Source organism: Lotus japonicus, chromosome 3, assembly GCF_012489685.1.
Source record: "Lotus japonicus ecotype B-129 chromosome 3, LjGifu_v1.2".
Taxonomy (NCBI): domain Eukaryota; kingdom Viridiplantae; phylum Streptophyta; class Magnoliopsida; order Fabales; family Fabaceae; genus Lotus; species Lotus japonicus.
In genome coordinates, this window is record NC_080043.1 from 5552909 (window position 1) to 5570713 (window position 17805).

A 17805-nucleotide genomic window follows, 5' to 3' on the forward strand; every position below is an offset into this window, starting at 1 on the left:
TAGAGAAGGGAATATTATGTAATGGTGCAGAAAGATGAATATTTTCACCTACCCTTCTTATGTCAATCAATCAATCTTCTGAATCTTTCATTTTCTGGTGTGTCAGAGTCTCAGAGACAAACAACATAGAAAAATAATCTGCAAGTGAACTTCAAAAAGAAAACATAAATGTTCAGGCAAGGGCAATTTCTGGTGTTTCTATCCCTTAGGTGCACAGCTCCTCTTCTTCTGCATCCTATTATTAATTTTTCAATAGATGAAGAGAATACACAAAGCAGATGTTAAGCAGTCAGTCTCAACTCTCAACCTTTAACCTCATCCAGAAAAAATATAATCGGTTCACTCGCACCCATCAATCCCTAATATAGTGTTTTTAGTTTTTATGCAACTCAACAAATGTAATTTAGTTTAATACATAATAGACTCAACATTTATATTTTCTCGAAACAGAAATGTTAGATACGGACTGGACTGTAAAATAAATATAGTATGACTGTGAACTACACTAAAATTCAATGGTTCCAGTGAAATGCTGATCTTGCTATTTGTGCCCATGAGAAAGGCAGCAGATGGTGTAAATAACACAACCCTTCTTACTAACTAAAAAAGTTTATTTCACCAGTAATTTGTTCATATTACTAATTATCTAACCCCTTTTTAAATTGTGCCCAAAAGGGTCTTCAACCAACCTTCAATGAAGTCTAACTAACCCCATTTGGAAGTTTTTATTTGAGTTTATCTTATAACCTAAACGCTTATGCAAGTGTTTGAGAGAGCTTATAGCTTACAACCTACCTATAAGCTATTTTCAGCCTATTTTGAAAAGCTACTCAGATTAGATTTAAGAGTTATGAATAAGCGCTTATACCAATCTATTTTGAGCTTATTTCAATAAACTTTTCAATTTAGCTTATGAATAAGCGCATGCACTAAGCGCTTAATTATTTACCCGAACGCACCCAATATTAAATATGAAGCATAACCTCAAATATTCTAGATCCAAATTAAGATTGCCAGTGAGAGGCCCCAACAGCAATCAACCAGCCAGTCCCCAACACAAGATTACCATTCAAATTCAAATAACTTAAGACTTCACTAATCGATGCTCAATATTGTTGGCACTTATAATCCATCTCAACTATGGTTGAGCAACTTATTTACTTCGATATTCCATAATCTAGAATTTTATATCATACATATTTACTATTGCGCTGCACTGACAGAAACTATAAAAACTAGTAGACAGCTGCACAGTTTATTAATAAGGAAAGCAATTAACAAATGTGAGTAGCATACAAGGCCATCCATGTCATGGAAGTTACATGTTGGAACATATTACCAGTTGCAAATTAACATACTTGTTTCACAGGTAACTTTAAAGCTCTTGTGTACTGTGTAGCACCAAAATCAAAGCTTAACTAAACATAAAACAAACTTACAGAGTAAATAAAACAATCTTCAAAGAATGTTCATTTAATAAATCCTATCATGCTATTCGCACCAGCACCTTATTCTTTTTTCCTGCAGATAAAAGAAGAACCTTCCCATCCACTATATCTGCTACCTCAATCTTCTTATTTTCACTATTTACTCTGCTGTTATTCAAGTAAAGTCCTCCTTGTTTTAACAAACGCCGCGCAGCAGATTTGCTGTCAAATAAACCAGAAGAAACTGAAAGATCAACCAATGATTGGTTCAAAACCTCATCATAAGCTAAAGAACAAGAGGGTACATCCTCAGCAATCCCCTCAATGGTTTTCCAGTCCAGCTTTGTCTCAGATCCAGGCCTCAATGCTTCAGTTGCCCTAAGAGCCTCCCTTAAACCATCTTCTCCATGAACAAATCGGGTAACTTCTTCTGCAAGCCTCCGCTGCGCAGTATTAGGCGCATACCCAGGTTTCACCATCTCTTCCTCCAACTTAACTATCTCTTCAATATCCAAAAATGTAAGAATCTTCAAGAACCTAACCACATCAGCATCCGGAACGGAGAAAAAATACTGGTAAAACTTGTATGGAGATAACAAGACTGGAGACAACCAAATAGCACCATCCTCAGACTTACCAAATTTTGTGCCATCACTTTTCAATAAAAGAGGAAATGTCAAGCCATAGACAGCACTCTCAACCTGCAATATCTTTCTAACTAACTCAGTGCCAGCAGTTATATTCCCCCATTGATCACTACCCCCAATTTGAACACTAACACCCTCATTCTGAAACAAGTGCAAGAAATCATAGCCCTGTAACAACTGGTAAGTAAACTCAGTATAACTCATCCCTTGTTCAGACTCCAACCTCTTCCTCACACTCTCCTTAGCCATCATTGAACCCACCCTAGCATATTTACCAACCCTTTTCAAAAAATCCAACAAACTAAACTCCTTCCACCAATCATAATTGTTCAAAACCACAACAGAAGAATCAAACAAGTTACCATCATCATCATCATCATCATCCACACTCAACTCCTCCAAGTTGAGATTTTGAGCACGACCCAAGATTGTTCTGATGGTGTTTCCAATACCCAGAGTGTTCCTCTCCAATGTTTCAACATCAAGCTCAGGCCTCTCGATGCTCTTCCCAGATGGGTCGCCGACGCGAGCGGTGGCGCCGCCGATCAAGGCAACGACATTATGGCCGCAGCGGCGGAACCAGGAGAGTACAATGATGCCCAGAAGGTTGCCCAAGTGCAAGCTCTCGGCGGTAGGGTCGAATCCGCAGTAGACCCTGAGGGGTGCAGTTGAAGAAGCGCTTCTGAGAGCATCGCTGGTAATGGATTCAAGAAGCCCCCGTTCTTCGAGGATTCCGATGACACTGCGACCATTTTGAGGTTGTTGTCGCTGCTGTTGTTGTTGCTGGGAATGTAGAGTGCAGGTGGCTCTGGTGAAACGGAGAGGGAAATGGGAAGAGGGAGGTTTGAAAGGAAGGATGAAGAGCTTGGTTGGATGGGAAGAGAGAATGGTCCTTGAAGCAAAAGTGGTGGTCATGGTGAATTGGTGAATGCTAGTTTGAGGTTTTGGGATGTGGAGTGAGAGTGTGAGACTGTGTGAGAGTTCAAGATCATTTGATTTTGGCTTTAATATGTTTTTGGTCCCTCTAAATTCAGGATTCTTTGGTTTAGGGCCCTCTAAATATTTAAGCCTTCAATTTTCTGTAACTATTCTCTTGCTACCTCGACCGTTGGATTCATCCAATGGTTCAGATAAATTCTGCATTTGTTTTATTTTCTGCAGAAAAAAAAACATAGTTGCTACTTGTAGTTCTGTTTTGTGCAGGAAATGGGACATTAGTTCCTGTTGCTGGTTCATTTGGTAGATCATTTGTGCATATTGCATGACATTTGCTAGGCTATTTGTGCATATCACATTACAATTTCATTTGCTAGTTTATCCACAAGGATGATGAACAAGAGAAAAAAATTATAGTCCTCTAGTGGTAACAAAAACAAGTTAGCTGTTGTCATTTGTTTTATGATAGTATTAGTGACTTCTAGCATCCAACTCAAGCATGTTTTCAAAAGGCGAAAATGGCACTAAATAATGGTAGGGATATCCACTTTGTACTACTGCATGAAGACAAGAGACATTTTTAATTGGCAACATAGAAAGGCAGCATCTTTGAGCTTGACTAGTGCTAGAAACTAGTAAGCAAGACATTATAGTGAGAATATAAGTTTAGAGATTGGTGAGAAAAAAAGAGAGAATGTTTTGCACTGTTTGTTTATCTTTGGTTATGTTTTGTGCAGAAGAAGAAGACTGGTTGGTCTATTTACTAGTACACTTTTGCATATCACCATATATTTGATGGTTCATTTATGTACATCACATTACCTTTGCTGGTTCACATGGGTCTTTGTCTAGTTCATAACTTAGCAATTAGCATCACTGTTTGGGGTTATATTTGCTGCATTTGTTTACTTCTTCTCTTTTGTGCGGGAAAAAGGAGAGACATATAAGAAAACAAATTCTTAACTATTGTAACTGCTCTAAAACTTAATTTATGCTGCTATTATAAATTGCATATTCGATTTGCTGCTGCTGTCTTAAAGTGTAATTGCTTCTGAGATTGGATTCATTGTTGCAAGCTTTGAATAGTGCAGCATGTTCATCGAGATGGAATTAAATTGCAGCTATCTTTGAACTGAAAACTTTATCAAGACCAAATTCATGTACATGGAAGAGATGTTGCAGCTGTCTTAGGAGAGCATTAGAGTAGGAATTGTGTAATCTGTTGAATATGTACAGTACAATTTTACTTGTTATACAATGATGTAAAAGTATACATAAACTTTGTGCCTTTTTTAATGGATCTCTTATATGTCTACCCTCTTCTAATCTCAGGTTCATTACATGGATAATTTACAACTGAAGAAAATGGAGGTGGGTGCCAAATATTTCTCACTTAACTCCTCTCTCTAGAAAGAAATCTACTCTAAGACAATGTGAAGAACAAGTTTTTGAATTTGGGGAAAGAGCTTTGAGCTCCAACACCTTCATCAAACAACTTAATTGTTTGGAGCAAAATTTCAGCCCCGGTGTTCTCTGCTTGCAAAAACCATTCAGGTTTTTCCTCTCAAGGGTTTGATAATCTGAAATGAACAGAGTAAAGTTTCATCCACACACATTAGTGCCCCTGCATTGTTGAACTCCCCACAATAGTTTGGTGCTGAAAATATGGTCACTAGCTGTCTGTCTGCGAAGAATAGGTAGCCATCTTCAACAACCTGAGGAACAAGTTCCATGTCAATGGTTGAATTCAACATGTTGAAGAATGAATGAATATTTGAGGGGGAAAATGGTTCTGAATGTTAGTAAGAAATAAGACAGCATTGTGAGTAAAACACATCTGATTATAATCATATTCAAGATGATAAAATATAATCAAATATTGTAATCATGTGCGTATACATGTCTATAAACTGTTTTGAACTTATTTTTATAAGCTACTCAAGTTAGATGAATAAACACTTATACTTACCTATAACCTATTTTAATCTTGTTTCAATAAGTTTCTCAAATTAGCTTATGAATAAGCACATAATTAAGATCTTTCTAACCTGATGAACACGGCATATACGATGACTAATAAGATATTTGTGTTGAACTTATTTACACAATGTTTATATAATTATTAAACTCATGCTTCTTCTTCTCGATTATGTGTATGTTTGATCTCAAAAGTATGGCGAAGACCAAATCACTATGGACAGCCACCACAAAAGGTAAGAAAGTTGTATGTGTATTTTTTTTTTTGTCAATCTCAAAGTGTATTCAAATGCAGTATGTCTTATTGTTGTTAGAGAAAGACCAACCTGATGAGCCCGACATATAAGATCAAGATCATGTTTCTTCAAGAACTCAGCAACGATATCTGGTCCAAAAGTGTAGGAAACACCCCTATCATTCTCACCCCACCCTTTTATTTCCACATCAGGATCAGACCAAAGAATGTCACACAAGAGACCTTGATCCGGCACGTCCAATGGCCTCTCAATAGCTTTTATCTGATCCAAGCTTTCCATTTCAGGTGAAAGCCCACCGTGCATGCAGATGATCTTGTCGTCGACCACCGCAACCACCGGCAAACAATTGAAGCAGTCTGTGAATAGCTTCCATAGACGAACACTGAACCTTCTCTTGCACTCGTCGTAGAATCCATAGATTCTGTTGATGGAGGCACATTCATGGTTCCCTCGAAGAAGGAAAAAGTTTTCTGGGTATTTGATTTTGTAGGCGAGGAGGAGACATATTGTCTCTATGCTCTGTTTTCCTCTGTCTACGTAGTCCCCAAGGAATAGGTAATTGGAAGCTGGAGGGAACCCACCATACTCAAACACTCGTAACAGGTCAGGGTATTGGCCGTGTATGTCACCTAAAGAAGAACACCACAAAAATAAAAATCATATGATTTCATCACCTACCATTAGTCCATTACATGCATATGCATGCAAGCAATAGAAACCGTTTTCTTTATAAAATGTTTGAGTGTGCAGTTAGGACATGCCTACAATGGTTTCTAGAGCTTACACACATATGTATCACATGTAAGAAAATAAAATTGAAACGCTTGAGAGGTCATGGCAGCAGCATGCCCCCTCCCTCAGCCACCGGCTCTGATAACCACCATGGACCAAGACATGTCTCTAGGACCATAAGTTCTTATAGTTATTCACCAACCGATTCGTTACATTAACAACAAGAATCAAGCACACAATATTTTGTGGGGAAGTGATTTGTTCTTAACAAATAAGCATGTGTTGCCAATAGAAACCTTTTAATTAATGCACAATCAGCATGCCCCCTCCCTCGGCCATCGACTCTGATAATCACCATGGGCCAAGACATGTCTTTGAAACCGTAGGTTCTTATAGATCATTTACCAAGAGAGATGAGAGTCGTTACATTAACAATAAGTTTTGATACGCAACCTTCTAAGGGAGAGTGATTCAACAAATAAGCATGTATTGGCAATAGAAACCTTTTATTTTGATTCCTTACCCAACGCTTTTTTTAGTGCCTATGTTAACTATTACACAAGAGGGGGGAAAAGGAAGACATTACATTATTATACATTGTTTGATAGTATGAGTTAGGGAAATTGGAAATACCACAAATGTTAATGGGAGCTTCCAATTCAAGTAGGACTGGCTGGCCGAGAAAGATATCTTTCGCGGTGGTGCAAAGGTTGCGAATTTCTGACTCCGCCAGATGAATTCGCTTGCTCCTGTTCTTCCTTGCTTCTAAAAGCCTCTCTATGAACTCATCCAATCCTTCCATCCCCCTATTCCTCTACTTTTAGGTCCAGTTTTTCTCATATGGCTTTATCTCTAATGTGTGTAAAACAATATTTTGTTTTATGTTCTGATTTCTCTCATGGGATGAAGCAAGTTGATGATAGAATGCCAAGGCAGGGGAAGGGCCAAAAAGGATGGTATGTTATGGGTTCAACTTGATATAGGAGAAGAATGAAATGTTCCAAAAAAGTAGCAAAGTTTAGGATAAATTTGGAGATGTTGGATTTTGTTTGATCAATTTGACTTTTTTTTCCTATGGTTGAGAAGCTGAGGATCTTATAGTTGCTAACGAATGGAAGGTAGTAAAAGCACCCAACCGTTGTTACTAAGATTAGGAGGGTGGGTTTATGTGCTTCTAAGTTTTAACTTATCCAAATATATGAAGGTGTTGAGCCTATTGACTATTGAGCTATGAAAAGGTTTAGTAAGTAGTGGGATATAGAAAGAGAAGAAATATATGGTGTATGAGAATGTTGTTACTATTTTTGTATATACACGAATCAGATTTATTGAGTTATGAAGTGTTGCTTATGATTGACGGACCACTCTTAGGTGTTTGGATATTTTTGTGGCAGTTTTAAACGGCCACAAAGTGAAAACTCTAAAACAACGCGTTTTATGATGGTAAAAAACAATCATCATAAAACCGCGGCGTTGAGGTGTCTCATTAGTGTAGTGTGGTTCATGGTTTTTTTTTTATGACAGTTGACATCACATGAGTTGGTTTTCCAATAAGGAAGTAAATAATATTTCTACATGCAATACTTCCCCATTTGAAAATTATTTGTTTCTCAATATCTGAGTTGGAAAGAAGATGGATTTTGTCTAACATGGTTCACATAAAAAACCTTAACCACTATAGTACAATTAATATTTACCGTTGTATATATCAATAAAAATCAATAGTTTAAATTTAATAAAATTTAAAAATATTTATAGCAATACATTTCTCTCACTTCCCTCAATCTTCTTCCTCTTTTCCACGGCCAATATGTGGCCTGCAACCATGTCTATATTCCTTGAGTGTCCGGGAACAAGCACCAGCAATGAACCACACATGAAAACCATAATACTTAAATCGTAATAACACATCATCTTAAACTCAAATTTGTTAGAACTTAAACAAGATGTTTGCACATTTGCAAGGTTTCCATTGCAACAAAGAAGTTAAAAGTGATACCAATGTCCCTCATTCATGAAACACAAATCAACCAAGCAAAGTATTGAAGCGTGACAACATCAAACATCACAAACATGATTTAGAGATGACCTTGTAAATTGGTACACCAATCACAAATTGTAGATTCAGGAGAATTTAAATAAAGAGAAAAAGAAACTTCATTAAAAACCTCATTAATATAGTTTATCCAGCTCTGTCAACAGCAGCAAATGCTAAAAAATTCAAAAGTACAAAACCCACCATAGAGGTGGAGGATGAAAGTTCTCAATTATTTGGAGGGTGACAACACATTCCCCGAATTTGCACAAAATTATAATTCAACTATGCTGTCCTATTTATCAACTACTTCTATCAGAGTTGTCTCGTAGTCGCTGGGAGCCTCAAATCCATGGAGATTTATCACAGTAGCTGCGACATTGGCCAGGCCTCCGGTGGGAACATCACTGCGGAACCTGACACCAGCTGACAGTCCAGGGCCTCCAATCGCAAGTGGCACCTTCACAAGCCAGGGCAAATTAAAGATTAGAACTCAAGCAAAAATACACATCTGGGCTATTTTTAACTGCTTGGTAAGGCCACCAATTTTGAAATAAGAGGTCAATGCTTAGGCACTTTAGTCCAAGTTAGTTAACAAAACCTCTAAAATAACAGCTAAACAATGGTTTAGCAAGAGCTACCACAGGTCATCCATAACTCGCTAAAGGCAGAGAAGCATGTTATTGTATTTTAAGTAAAGTTCTTATCAATGAACAACTAAAATTTCTCAAACTTACTGGCTCAAGAGTGTGAGAAGTGAGAATCTGGATTTTTCCATTCTTGTCAAGTTGAGGATTTCCAGATTTGTCCCTCTTCACCATGTCCTCTGCATTTCCGTGGTCAGCAGTTACAACATAAATTCCACCCACTTGCTCAATTGCATCAAGGATCATCTGCAATTGCACGAACATTCATAAATACATTGTGTAACGATCTAGCTTTCACCTCTCTTTTTCTTTTAAATATAAATCTTTTTCTTACAGTAATCAGCAACAGGACATAAACTACATGCAAGAACTATTGACTTACAAATAGTTTGGCATTCAAAAGACTTATGTTCTCTTCCCCTCCATGAGAAGAAAAGAAATTTACTATAAATCTAATTCTTAGAATATGCCAAATCAAACAAAAAGTGATTGAAAAAAGTTAAACCTAAACAAACTAATTATTTACATAAATGGCAACAATACTCTTGGACCCATGTGAATTTTAATTATATAAGTGGCAACAAGACCCTTGGACCTACATTCGCTGCACATATTTTCACATTCTAGGGTCTAAATGAGATGATCCAAGATCCAACAAGTGTCCAATGGGGGTGCACCACTGGATTGTAAGGAATATGCAATGGGAATATTGAATCTTGGATCATCTATAGGTTTCATCAATATTCCCATTGCGGGGTGCAACACGGAATCCAAATATGGGAAGCTCAATAGATGAAAGTAAATGTTGACCATAGAACTCCTCACGGTCTCACATAACATGCTCCGTATATATAACCAAAAACCACTTGCATACACATGCTTAATTAAAAATTTAAGCTGTTTCAAAATCTTGCACTTTATTCTTGTATTCAGCCACCATTATAATACTTCAATTTATTAAATAGAAACCTAAATAATGACAAAAAAATGTTCCAACATATTTGAGAAATAGAAGTTCATACCTTTACAGCCTCATCAGCAGCCTTGCAAGCCACAACTGTTGCTTCAATGTCACCTGTATGCCCCACCATATCACTATTTGGGAGGTTAACACGTACCTAAGCAACAGATAAAGTATAATAAGGATGAGGGAATGTTCATTTGACCTTAGCCATGATTCTCAACATCAACAAATGCCCCAGTTAATTACCTGATCAAATTTCTTGCTAAGAATTGCATCTCTTGCCTTTTCAGCAATCTCCACTGCCTTCATCTTTGGTTTGACGTTGAATGTAATCCCACTATCACTAGGAATTTCCACATATTCCTCCATTGCCGGGTTAAAATACCCAGAGCGGTTTCCATTCCAGAAGAATGTGACGTGACCAAATTTAACAGTCTCACTGTTGAAGAAGAAATTCATACATGTAAGTATTTTTCTATCATTCAAGAGAAAAAAAGTTCTACGCTTGAAGAGAACATAACACAGATATTGCCACACGAACCCTAACTCCAAGAGTTAGAATAATAGTTAGATTTATCAGGTATTATTTTCTATTGGTCCATTACACTCCTATCCATCTATTTTCACTTCACTCACTGCATAGTAAATTACAAAGGCTAGTAAATTTAGAAAATCTTATGACATGCTTACAGGCTTCTAATTATCCGAATCAGTCCTTCCTCTAAGGTATGTTTTTTTTCATTTGCTTTACCTCTAAAAGCCATTTAGGCTACACAACAACAGTGGACAATAAGAAGGTGATAATATGCATGTGGCTAAAATCTTATAAATAGCTTAGAGGATCGAGGTTGAGTTAAATTCATATATTCACATCATTTCTTCCTCAGACATATATATTGAATTTTTAGTTTCCTAATTCTGACCAGATCTAGCTTGCAACAAGATGACTATGATAAGATGAAACAAAAAATACCATGAAAGCAAGGAGTTTAGAAACATAAAAAAGTTGTTAGTTTGAAAGCTAACTTGTCAACAAGGGTAGTTAGTAATAAGAAATTTGCTTAGAACTAGCATTGGGAAATAAAAGATATTCTAGGAAAATCAAATTCATAATTAGTGAAGATTGGCAAACAATTTCTATGTTCCGCTTGCCAATCAGATAGAGCAAATTTCATGCATATAGGAGTTACAAGGCATTCACCGACAGAAGTAGAGTGACAATTAGGAAGACTGAGGGTTTGTATGGGTGTATCATAACAATCCAAGTAGTGATACCTGCAAGCGAAAATCCGAATACCATTATTCACTAAATATTCTCCAGATGTTCTTTCAATCAATGGTGGAGAAACAAGGTAATGCCTTGGAAGCTTCAATTCACCATCATATTCAAGCATTCCAGCATAGTGAATCTTAGGGACACGAACTCTGTCAAATTTGTCAAAATTTTCATATTCAAGAGCTTTAGCAATCATAACCATACGATCTGCTCGGAAGTTCAATGTAACAACAGCATCTCCATCAACTATTGGGCCAACAGGCTTCCCACTCTCATCAATGATAACAAAAGGAGGAAGATACTGGTCATTGGCTTTTGGTTCTGCCCTCAGTGTCTTGACAGCTTCAAGAGCACTAGTAAACTTATGAGAGGCTTCACCAAGAACTTGAGCATCCCACCCTCGTTTAACAACGCTCCAGTCATTCTGCAGTTAGATTTGGAATAATTTTATCATCACATATACCAGTAAAAAATACACAATACACAATTTTCAAGTAAAAACACATAAAATTTAATATCTAAAAAAATTGAAATTATGAAGTTACCAACAAAGACAATTTCTGTAAACAAATGGTATTTTATCACAACAAATACTAGTACAAAAAGCTGTTGTCATTATTGTATAATTTCTATTAAACCATTCATCCCATCTTATATGCAAACAAGGAGGTAAAAATGGAACACAAATTATTTCTTTTTCGAAACAATTTCTTCAAAAAAAGGAGAGATGGTGGAAAGGCTGTAGATGTACTAGCGCGTCCAAATTCAAACTAAAATCCCATAATGGGAGCAGTGAAAAATGCATGACTTGTACAAATTGCAGACGACAAATAAGTAGTACCTCATAACGGTCCATAGTGACATTCATTCGACCTCCACCTGATGCTATCCTTGCATCAATGCCTTTTTCACGCAATTTCGCTAGATCATCTTCAAGAGTTTCAACAAATGCGACACTTGAGCCATCTAAAACATCACGGCCATCCGTAAGAATATGACAACGAATTCTTTTAACACCTCGCTCACTAACACCTTTAAGGAGCAACTGCACAAAAGCGTTTAATTAGAAATTAACCAATTTTTAAAGCATAGAAGGTACAAAAGTTCCAAACCTAAATGCTCACCTGCAACTGGTCAAGTCTGGAGTGGACTCCACCGTCACTTAGTAACCCAAGGAGATGCAATGTGCCAGTTTCAAAACATTCCTTTATGTACTTGAAACCTTCTCCTTCATAAATGCTCCCAGATTCAAGAGCAATGTCAACAAGCTTAGCACTGAAATCACAAACCATGATATCTCAATCCTCAGACATGCCGGGAATTTATTTAAAACAAGAAAATAAAAATAAAAAACAAGAGGCCAAACAAAGTACAAACAGGGAAAGTATTTCAAGATAAACTAGCGTGCACAGTATAACGGTAGATTTAGCCTCCAGTATAGAAATTTCTTAAATCTAACACAGAACACATTGTATACTCAGAAATAAGACTACAAAGTGATAAGGAAAAGTGAAACAATGTATGACAAGCAAAGGCACTGTTGAAGTGTTGATTATTACATTGGATCCAAGAATTAAAACCACACTAGACATCAGTGAATCCAATAACAAACCTCTTGGATAATTCAAAAAACAATAAAGATCAAGCCATTACAGCAACAACAATAACAAGAGACAACATCAGTTGACAACTAACATGAAATTGTGTCAAACCTACATGGCATACGCAGACCAATACATTAGATTCAATTTTAACAAAACCAACTGCGAAGCACTTTGATTGCATCAAAACCGGACAAAATCTAATGCAATGAAATCTAGAAGATAAATCAGCAATCAATAACCATATTATAGTCAAACCGAAAAAGACCAATTTAACAATACATACCCCTGAGCATATATACGGCCAGCACCAAGAGCATTGTGACCAACTTCACTGTTGCCCATATCATCATCAGTAGGAAGCCCCACAGCTTTCCCATGAGCCTTAACCAATCTCCACCTCTCAGGTGCACCCTGTACAACAAAAGATCCATCAAATCTAACAACGACCAATCAAAACAGCAGATCCATTCAAATCCAAAAAAGATGGGTACGTTTTTGAGAGAATCCATAGTAGGTGTCTCGGCAGTGTGGATGCAGTTGTACTCATTAGGTTTGGCCTCACCCCAACCATCCAAAACCACCATGGCAATCTGCTTCCCCTTTGGAAGCTTAGGGTGATCATTCAACTTCCACTGGCTTCCCATCTTCCTTGTTTTTCCTGCGTTTTGTTCAGATCAGAAATCAGTTGAACAACAACAACTTCATGGTTGAATCATGCTAGAAAGTAAAAAAAACAGAAACAGAAACACAGACATGTACATACCTGGTTATTGCAGAAGAACACAAACGAACGTTGAATCGAATTTGCGAGCGGCGATGATGCAATGGAACAAGAACAACGACCTAACTATGTGGTCTGTGTATTAATATAGTGGTGGACCAATAGTGTGTTGCGTATCTATATTTTATTTTATTTTATTTTATTTTATTTCCTTTTTTGTTTTTTGGTATATGCTGCTTTCGATGCCTTGCGCGAAAAGAAGCCATTGCCCACAGAAATCTGAAGGCGGTGTCATCGAAGTCCAAATAGATCGAACATCTTAGCCATAGGATTTTGACCGGAGTAGGGTGTTATCGTGTGCTTTAAGGTAGTGAATGAATAAAGCACTTTTTTTATTTTCCCTAATCAAATTAATGTTATTAACACAAATTGAGAAATAATGTTAATGCCTTTTTTAAGTCCATCAAACAATTGGGCTTTTAAGTCTATGGTCACCCAACTCTAAAAGGCGAAACGCGGATGTGAAGTTAGCGACATGGGTAAAATTATGTTTACCTTTCGCTTCTTTGCTAAGTCGGATGGTGAGGGGATCTTGACACCAAGCCCTTGGAATTTCGACTGAAGCCTCATTATCCTAACGAAACTCCTACCGGACGAGAACCCTAAGGAGGTTGCACTGAATCAAGCCTTGTTTTGGGTTAGGACATATGACCTTACTATGAACATGAGGAACGAACAAGTGATGAGAAAGATTGGGAACTTGCTGGGAACATTTTGAGGATGGGATGAGAAGGATGATCATTGCTTGATACTTCCAACACGATAGGCATTGATACTTTACCTTTTTTGTAGCTAATAGAAACTCCTTTGAGCACTTACAAATTTGATATGAACATTTTTCTAAGGAAGGGTGGAGGAGGCCATGTTTCATATGCATCCAACCAAAGCACTAGGATTGGATCGGTTGTCTTTTGGCATATTACTGGTGAGAAGGTGACTCGGTTTTACTTGCAGAGTTTGCATGGTCGCATTTCTACAAATTAGAATAGATCAACTTAACATCCTTTTTACATCATTCAAAATTGCCTATCTCCCCAGCACTTGTGGCTTGGGTTATCCCATGCTACAGGCACGTTGTGGGTTCAAACCTGGAATTCAACCTCAACAATCACTCAATTTTTGAAATAATTGTTCAGGGTGGTTGTGAGCTTTTGGTTTGCGGGTTTCAAATGTAAATTGGAAAACAAAACATGTTTGACAAAAATTTAGGTAAAATGATTTTTTACTCAATTTCAAAATAGTTTCAGGCTTTCAAAATGATTTTGTGATTATGGAGTTTAATTCCAATAACCACCACTTCCATCCTCCACCACTAACCCATTGTAAGACCCAGGATTTTAGAATTAAATAAATAATTAATTTCCAACTCACGCATAGGATTTTGTGTCATCGTGAGAGGAACTTGACTTGTGGTTGATGTTTGGATTAGTATTATGAAGGAGAAAGTTCAGGAAATGACTAAGAATAGTACTATAGTCACTATAGGTTATAGCACGAGCTTTATTCACTTCCGCCTTAGGGCGAAAGCGTTAGTAAAAGACTAATCCGCTCTTAAAGCACTGTAGAAGCGGAATTCAAAAATATTCAGAGGATTATAAGAATTTCTCTTATTCCTTTCCCTGACGAGTGTTTCAACACGAACCCTGGAATGTACGAATGATCGATTTCGTTTCTCGGAAGTTTGCCGAAACTGAATCCCTGATAGCTCAAAAACCTTAAAGTAAACTGTTGATGAAGACTTTTTCTATTCGGAGCTTCAAATGAAGATTCCACACGCGTACACCCATTTCTTTCGATGTTTCCAATCTTTCTTCAGAAGGAAGTTTCTGCATCCGACATTCGCTGCAAAAAGTAGTTTTTCGGGTTGAATTATTTCATACCGCTTTTTGGATCGTTCCATTTATTCCAAAACCTTGATTCAAGTTCTGGAAATTTGAAATCGGAAACCCGCTTAGAATTCACGGAGGATTGCACAGGAAAAATCGGAATCGGAAAATATTCGTTTTGCCGCGATTTCACCAATCTATAAATAGTTAAATTTCAAAATTTATTCATCCTCTGCACCCATTTGGCCGTGGCTTTGAGGGAGAAGGAGAGGAGGAGAGGAAAATTCCATTTCTTGCCTGATCGTCGTGTCGTTCGTTCCTACGCGTAGACCTCGAGGTACTGATGTTATTCCTTACCTCTGATCGTAAATTCTGTCGCTTTTCTCTATGTCTTTATGTGCTCAAAGTTTTGAGCTTTTTGTAAAGTATCCAAATAACTTGATTTCTCTGTCTAAACTTATTCCCTACGTGCCCAAGAGCATGAATATCCAGTTGCTTTTCGCTGAATCTCGCCGAATCGTCGCAGAGGTCCAATTTTCTGAAAATACCCATTTTTGGGTAAAAGCTTCTCTTTTTGGATCAAAAACTCTCGACTGAGCTTAGCGTCAGTAAGTTTAGTTGTTATAAATGTCGTTAGGATCAAGCTTATCAAATTTTTTTTAAAAAATTCCAATTTTGAGTTTCCGAGCTAAAAATCTTGACCAAAATACCCTTGTTCTTGTTTTCGATCCGATAATTTTTCTGAGAGTTTCCCTGGCCTAGATATCGCCTAAGAACACCTAGGAATTGATTTAGATCGAAGAAAAAGTTCGGAAACCCTATTTTCTAAAGTGGCCGAAACCTGTTTGTTAGGGTACCGTGTCTAAAAATAATTTTTTGGTCTGTATGACCTGAGCCATTGCGTAGCTCTTTCAATTGTCGAAATTTTGGCGTTGGTTTCGTGTCATTCCGAGTTCTGTAGCTCGAGTTATGCGTATTTTAGCGAAAACATGTCTTATTGTCCATTCGTGCCTAAATGTCGAACTCTAGAGCTTCGAAAGCTTCTTTTCGGGTTTTGATAGTGTTATTAGTTGTTTTGTTTCTTAGCGACTAAGCAATGATACTTTGCTTAAGGTTTGGAACGAGTTGAGCTGAGGAAAGAGACTTTGGAGCAATTGGTGAGGTTTCACAACTGAGGAGGACGCCCGAGGAACTTGCTGGGTTCGGGAGCTTTATTTTGGATTGGACTGGGATGTTGAGCTTGGATGGAGAAATTGGCTAAGGTAAGGGTAACTCAGTTTTAGAGTGTCCTTGAGTCTTGCATGTATTTATCGCACTGCTTGCGTTTGAGATGAAGATGTTTATATTGATTGGCAGATGATTATGATTATTATGTTGAACTGGGAAAATGTTTTCTGGAGGCTTCGGCCGAGTGAACTTATTGAAACGTGTGTCTCCGTTTTCTGAGAGGCTTCAACCGTTTACTGGTTTCTGTCATTGAACTGAGTTGGTATGTAATTGAATTGATTTATGTTGGTTGATAATATGAATAACATGTGGTTATCCTGTTTTGATTATTGAATTTGAGATTGTTGTTTGAGTGACTACTGAGTTGGATGAGATGTTTTGATTTGCTTTAAGTGGAGATGAGGTGGGGTGTGGTCCCGCGTGATTGTCCCGTCCTTCGAGACGTTATACAGTGGCGATGAGGTGGGGTGTCGTCATCTATCTTGAATTAGATTGCTAGCGTATGTGCCATGTTATGCACTTATATCTTAATAGCATGTTTTTCTCTTTCATACGTGGTAATGACATGGAGTTAACCCTTTCGATTTGCTATTTGTTGTTTGGGCGCTTAACGCTATTAGGCGATGGAGAATCTTCGATGGAGCTTGACCTTCGTACGAGTCGGAGAGGAGAACTTGAAGAACTATGGAAGACTTGAAGAATAGAGTCGGGTGTAGAGTTAGAGCCTTGAGTTAGAGAGCTAATCATTATTGGTTTAAGCTTGCATAACTGGTTTAGAAATTTATATTTGGGGTTTCGGGTACTCGCCTTGTTCAAGGCTTGATGTAAATCCCTTTGTAGTTGGGAGTATGCATGACATGTTTTGGAAATACATTTGAAAAGAAAAAAAAATATACTCGTGTTTATACATCCTTTTGGAAAACATTGCATATTTATTTTATCAGATTGTTACCGTAACCCCTTGAAATTCGGGGCGTTACACCCATCACCACCAACCTCAACCACTGTCACAAGCACCACCACCACTGTCGTCGCCATCATGCCACCATTTCCTCCACTGTTATCAGCTCAATCATTTTTGTCACCACCACCAGGGTTACCACCATAACCACTGACACCATTGAAATAGTCATTGCCCCACCCCCACAGCCATCGCCACCCCCACCGACCACCGCTGCCACCCCTAGTTACCACCACCACTGCTACCACTACCACCATTCTCCACCACTTGCACCGCTCGTCACCAATCTCCGCAACCACCAGCTTCCACCCCCATAGTCGTCATCGCCATCACCTTGTCATCAACCTCCACCACCCCACAACCACCCCTCACCCCGACTGTTGGCCTCATCCATTAGTTTATTAGCTATTAAACAAATTAAATTTAATCCAGTAATAATGTAATATAGGAACAAAATTATAGAATAAACATACTAACAAAAAAACCAAAGGAAACATAATGAAAAATA

The 17805-nt window shown here is 37.7% G+C and overlaps 3 protein-coding genes across 3 annotated transcripts; all 3 read right to left on the reverse strand.

Annotated features, from left to right (window-relative positions):
• Positions 1-1234: 1234 nt before the first annotated feature.
• LOC130748611 (tyrosine--tRNA ligase, chloroplastic/mitochondrial-like) lies at positions 1235-3052 on the reverse strand. Its single transcript, XM_057601843.1, has one exon. The coding sequence runs from the start codon at positions 2987-2989 to the stop codon at positions 1487-1489; it is 1503 nt and encodes a 500-aa protein (XP_057457826.1). The 5' UTR covers positions 2990-3052; the 3' UTR covers positions 1235-1486.
• Positions 3053-4150: 1098 nt separating this feature from the next.
• Positions 4151-6789, reverse strand: LOC130748612 (serine/threonine-protein phosphatase PP1-like). Its single transcript, XM_057601844.1, has 3 exons — positions 6610-6789; positions 5314-5873; positions 4151-4725 (listed from the first exon to the last, which is right to left on the reverse strand). The coding sequence occupies exons 1-3, from the start codon at positions 6776-6778 to the stop codon at positions 4561-4563; spliced, it is 894 nt and encodes a 297-aa protein (XP_057457827.1). The 5' UTR covers positions 6779-6789; the 3' UTR covers positions 4151-4560.
• Positions 6790-8115: 1326 nt separating this feature from the next.
• On the reverse strand, positions 8116-13422 carry LOC130745404 (2,3-bisphosphoglycerate-independent phosphoglycerate mutase). The gene is made up of 10 exons (XM_057597624.1): positions 13266-13422; positions 12994-13160; positions 12786-12913; positions 12023-12173; positions 11740-11943; positions 10898-11322; positions 9869-10061; positions 9681-9776; positions 8749-8904; positions 8116-8471 (listed from the first exon to the last, which is right to left on the reverse strand). The coding sequence occupies exons 2-10, from the start codon at positions 13144-13146 to the stop codon at positions 8307-8309; spliced, it is 1671 nt and encodes a 556-aa protein (XP_057453607.1). The 5' UTR covers positions 13147-13160; positions 13266-13422; the 3' UTR covers positions 8116-8306.
• Between the last annotated feature and the right edge of the window lie 4383 nt (positions 13423-17805).